Genomic DNA, 5,688 nt, shown 5'->3' on the forward strand with positions numbered 1-5,688 from the left:
AATACCTCAGGATGAATCCCTGAAGTAGATCCAAAAGATTTTTTTTTCATTTCTGAAAAAAAATCCATGGTGATATATTTTTAGAAATTATTGGAGGTATCACCAAAGAAATCAATAGATTAATTCCTAGAGAGTTTCCTGGAGAAATTCCTTAATATATTTCTGGAAGAACATTTAAAGCAATCCTTGAAGTAATTCCTGCAGAAATCCCAGGACGAATACCTCGTAGGGTCTCTTCAGAGATACAAGAAAGAATCTTTGGAGGAAACACTGGTGGAGTTTATAAAATAATTTATTGAAGATTCTCGAGAGGAATACCCAAGGATAACCTTGGGGATCCTCTCAAAAAATTACAAGTGGAATCTCTACAGGAATCATCTCTGCTGATCAAGTTTTGATGAATTTATTTGCAGTATTTCTCTCGAAATCTTTGAAGGCTTTCTGATGGAATTCTTAAAAGAATTGTTGGTCGGATCCCTGGAGGAACTTGATGAATCCTTGGATAAATTGTGGGTAGTATCTGTATAGAAATGCTTGAAGTTTCGCTGGAGGAATTCTTCAATGAATCTTTGGAGGATTTTTTGATTGACTTCTTGAAGGAAGCATTGGATGAACCACTAGAGAAATCCCTTGGGAAGTATTTGTATAGATCCCTGGAGAAATCTGTTGAAAAATTGCTAAAAATTATCGCTGAAGAAATTCCTGGTGGATTTTCTGATGTAACTCCTTGAGGAATTTGAGAAGGAGGAGTCCTAGGAGCAAGCCCTTAAAAAAGTCCTGGTGAAATCCTTGGGGGAATTTCTGGTGATGATTTTTTTTTGAGAAATCTCTTGAGAAGTATCTGAAAGAATTCATTATGTGATTTCCGGGAAACGCGTGATGAAATCCTTGGACCTAACTTCTAGAGAAATTTCTGAAGAAATCTTTGAACAAATTGTTATAACAATCTCGAGGAATTCTAGGAGGTAGCCTTGGAGATAGCCCTGAAGAAATTCCTTGGGATTTTTTGGACAGAATTTTGAAGAAATCAGTGGTTGAAATCCACAATAATTTGTAGAGGAACCTCTAAAGGAATCCTTGGAAAAAATCCACCTGAAGGTATGCCTGAAAAATGTTCCCCGGAGGAATTTCTGGATGAATCTGTGGATAAATTTCTAAAGGAATCATTGATAAAATTCGTGGTAGAATCCCAGGAAGAGCTTTTGGTGGAATCCTTTGTATAGCTTATGGATTGCTGGAAAAACTTCAAAGCAGAATAACTAGAGGAAACGACTTAAAGATTCTGGATAGAATGTTTGAAAAAAAAATCCCATGGCCATTGCCATATCAATGACTGCTCAGAATATTTCCCGAAAGAGACCCGTCATGAGTTTTGCCAGAATTTTTCGCACGAATTATAACTGGAATTCCTCTTAAATATTTATTTCTTCCGGTACATAAATGTTGAAAGTTCTTCTCTTCCTTACGATTATTGTTATAGAATCGCGAAAAGATTCTCCCTCACAGCCACAACATTCGAAAAAATAACAATCACATATTCGCTAGACTCTCGGCAAGTCTAAAAACATGCGAAGAAATATCGTGTTGCTGCAACCAACCTTGACAGTTGGTCAAACGGTTGTATCAACATAAGTCGGTTTGACTAACTTGGGGGCGGAGTCAATGTTGGTCCAACCGTCTGAGCGTCTGTGGGCTGCATGACCGTGTGTGATGCTGTTTGACGAACCAATTTGACAGTTTGTGAAACCAATTTAACGGTTGACGAATCGGTCGGCCAAAATCAAACGAGTTTGATTTTGCTCAAACCACCGGTGGGCGGAGCCAAATGTTCGACGAACCGATCGTACCGTCTGTAGGGATGTTGCACGAACACCGACGTCATCATGTCAAATTGAAGCTTCGATGTCCCATGAACTGCCGATGCAGATGAGTGGAAAGTCAAAATGCTTGAATTTTCGCAGCGTCGGTGCCATAGTGATCTATCAAATGCACGCTCTTGAGTTGTTTCTATATAATTCCTTTTGGAGATCCTTCAGTAAATCTACCTGGTATTGCTACAGGAATTCTATCAAAACTTTCTCTGGGGATTCTATCATAAATTACACCAGGGATTACGTCAGAGGTTCTTCCGAGGATTCCATCAAATGTTTCTCTTTGGATTTCATCAGGAGTTTTTCAATAGATTCCATAAGAAGTTTCACAGGGATTCCATCAGAAGTTCTTCCATGGATTCCTTTTGAAATACTTCTTAGATTCCATTACAAAATCCTCCTGGGACTCCATCACGAACAGCTTCTGAGATTCCATCAGAAGTTCTGTTAGAAATTCTATCAGGAATTCTTCTAAAGCTTCCTTCAGGAATATCTCTATGGTTACTCTAGTTTTCAACAGGCTATTTGCTACGAGTTTCTCCCGAAATTTATGAATGGATTGTATCAGAATTTTCCTTCAGGGGTTTTTTTTAGAGAATTCTTCAAGGGATTCGTCTAGGAATTCTTCAAATGAGTCCTCCCGGAATTGATCAAGGGATGCCTCAAGGAATTGATATCTCCTAGAATCGTCATGGGTTACCAGGAATTCCTCATGAGATTTTACCAGAAATTTCATTTAAGGATTCTATCATCGGAATTACTCTAGAAATTCCTTCCGGAATATCTCATAAAAATTTCTCGCGGAACATTTCCAGGGATTTTTGGATTTCATCCAGCAATTTTACCAAAAATGTCCCAAAGATTTCCCAAGTAATTTGGGAACCCCCCCAGTACATCCTCCAGTGACTCTATGAGGAGTTCCTCCTAGGATTCAAAAAAGGATCTACTTCAGGGATTCCTCTGAGAATTCCTTCATTGATTCCACCAGGAATTCCTTCGAAAATTCCGCTAGTATTATCTCTAAGAATTCCAACTAAAAATCCTCCAGGGATTTCTCTGAGGATACCATCAGAGGTTCATCCATGGATTGCATCTGGAATTTGCCCAGGTCATTTTCCATGATTTCCTTCAGGAAAATTTGGAAGAATTTCAGCTGAAATTCTCATGGGGATTTCACTAAGAATTCACCAATATGTTCCAGTGATTTTACCGGGAATTCAAAAAATCCTCTAGAGGTTATTCCAAAACATTCTGGAAAAAAATCCGCCAAAGGTTCCATCATGATAATCTCTAATGATCCTATAAAAACTCCATCAGTAGTTTCTTCATAGACTTCATCAGTAATTTCTCTATATATTTCACCATTTTTAAATGAATTTCGTCAGGAGTTCTTCCAAGGTAAACACTGGGAATGTCACCAGAGTTTTGCTAGAATTTTCACCAGAAAAATCTACCACAGCTTCATCAGAAGTTCTACCAGAAAATACTTCAATGGTTTGAATAGGATATCCCTTCTTAGAATTTTTTAGGTTTACCAGAAATTCCTGCAGGGTATTAACCAAATAAATTCCACAAGCTAACAAGTTTTTTTTCTGGAATTCTTGTAAGAAGCATTGGATGAATCACTGATTAAATCCCTTGGAAAGTTTTTGCATAAATTCCTTTAGAAAAAATAAAAAATCGCTAAAGAAATTCCTTTTGGAGCCAGCCTTGGATTAAACTCTGAAAAATTACTGAAGAAATCACTTGATGATTTCGTTGATCTTTGAAGGAATCAATGAAGAAAATCCTGAATAATTATTAGAGGAACCTTCGAAGGAATCTCTGGAAGAAAGCCATCTGCCTTAAGAATTTTCCCCGGAGGAATTTCTGGGTAAATCTGTGGATAAATTTCTAGACGAATTGATGATAAAATTCCTGGTAGAATCCCAGGAAAAAAAATCTAGTGGAATACATAGTACAAAAGTTCTGCTCTTCCTCACTACGATTATTGCGGTAGAAATATTCACCCCCACAGCCACAGAAATCGAAAATAATAACAATCAAATATTCACTTGCTGAGAGCATTCAAACATGAGGAGAATTATGGTGTTGCTGCAACGAACTTTGACAGTCGGTCAAACGGTTGCAGCAACATAAATCGGTTTGACTATCTTGGGGGCGGAGTCAATGTTGGTCAAACCGTCTGAGCGTCTGTGGGGTGCATTACGCATAAAAGCGAATCGCCTCTCTTCCCTCTCATCAATAATTCATTTTTACCGATAGCCTCAGCTCCTCATAGGCTATTCGTTTAATGAGGCCAGTAAAACACTCCGTATTTCGTTAGGGAAATACGATCTATTCGGAGTACTTTATTGAATCAATCGTATACCCTCACATTGGCCTAACTATCATGTTGGTTTCGGTCTCTTCGCAATCGCAAATACTGGCAACTATACGAACATCCACAACTAATGGATCACGTACCCTAAACCTATCCTTTCGCTTTCTCCCGCCAGGCAAGGACTTTAGATCAATCTAGTAGGTTGTTCAAAATGATCTTAGATGCAAAAATCCAGAAACAATGAATTTCAAAATCTACGCTGTCATCGTGGTTCTTTTCTGTACTACATTTCAGCTTTCAGATTGTTATGAAAATCCTGATGATCTAAACTCCAATCCTAATGAAACCAAATCATTCCCTACCCAAGGTAACCGCAGCACTTATTTCAAACTACAACCCTAGTAGTAAATAGTTATCCCCTACCAGTTCCGTCCCGCTCAAAGCGGGCAATCGTATGGGCGGAATGCGGCCAGCTGCCTCGAATAGTCGGCGGTGAGCCGACCCACATTTCGGAAGCACCCTACCAGGTCGGAATTCGAATAGTGCGTTTCCCGGTCCTGTCGGCTTGGCGCAGTCAGCTTACTTGCGGCGGATCGTTGATCGCTCCCCGATTGGTCCTTTCGGCGGCCCATTGCTTCAGGTCATGGTTCAATAACCCGCGGTACTTCAAAGTGACCTTGGGGAGCACGTTTCGGGCTATTCGGACTACCGGATCTCAAGCGCGGGATGTCGTCAAGCTGATCATACATCCGGAGTTCCGAGTGAGTCCTGACGTGCGATTTGATATTGCCCTGGTGGTGCTGGACAGGAAGGTGAAAGAATCTCGGTTCATAAAGTTTGTAGAGCTTCCATCGCATCCGGTAAAGCCGAATACGAGTTGTACAATTACCGGTTGGGGTCGGATGATCCATTCTATGGCGGAGAGACCCAATTGTATGTTGAAGGCAACCGTACCGATATTGGACTTGGACGAATGCCGCAGGAGAGGCGTATTGCCAATCGCAGATGGGTTTCTCTGTGCAGGTTTCTTTGAGGGGGGCGTTGATTCGTGCAGTGGAGATTCCGGAGGTCCCTTGGTATGCGGTGGGGTACAGTATGGTATCGTTAGCTATGGTCATCAATGCGCGCAGGCGGATAATCCCGGAGTCTACACGGATGTCTACCAAAATTTGAAATGGATCATGAAAGAATCTGTCAATGGTGGAAGTGGCGGTCCGCAGGTGGCGATTTTTGTTGTTGCGATCGTCAAGTTTTGGTCGATTCATAATTTAATATATTGAAGTATCACATTCATCGCTTTTTTGCATTAAAAAAAACTTCTGGAGGTAGCGCCCTCCCCATGGTTATGCGAGCTAGCCGCAATGGGAGGGCCTAGCCCATTAGCACGTTAGACGGAAACCAAAGGCGTAACCTGTAGAGGTGGTATCACATCTTTTAAATTTTGCTATTCCTGGTACCCGACTCTGTCCGGTATCGGATGAACCTTTTCAGGAT

General features: G+C 40.6%; 1 protein-coding gene across 1 annotated transcript; it reads left to right on the forward strand.

The window, feature by feature from the left end:
• The first annotated feature begins 4,434 nt into the window (after positions 1–4,434).
• On the forward strand, positions 4,435–5,487 carry LOC5579271 (trypsin-3). The gene is made up of 2 exons (XM_001647529.2): positions 4,435–4,561; positions 4,621–5,487. Exons 1-2 carry the CDS (start codon positions 4,435–4,437, stop codon positions 5,472–5,474), a joined length of 981 nt encoding a protein of 326 aa, XP_001647579.2. The 3' UTR covers positions 5,475–5,487.
• The last annotated feature ends 201 nt before the right edge of the window (positions 5,488–5,688 follow it).

The sequence above is a fragment of the Aedes aegypti genome, chromosome 2 (genome assembly GCF_002204515.2).
Source record: "Aedes aegypti strain LVP_AGWG chromosome 2, AaegL5.0 Primary Assembly, whole genome shotgun sequence".
NCBI classification, from domain to species: Eukaryota; Metazoa; Arthropoda; class Insecta; order Diptera; family Culicidae; genus Aedes; species Aedes aegypti.

What these genes read in the sequence shown, in the direction of transcription:
- LOC5579271 (XM_001647529.2), top strand. Translation starts at nt 4,435, where the DNA reads ATGAATTTCAAAATCTACGCTGTCATCGTGGTTCTTTTCTGTACTACA. An exon ending in CAAATCATTCCCTACCCAAG is followed by an intron (nt 4,562 to 4,620) that starts GTAACCGCAGCA and finishes ATCCCCTACCAG; the next exon opens with TTCCGTCCCGCTCAAAGCGG.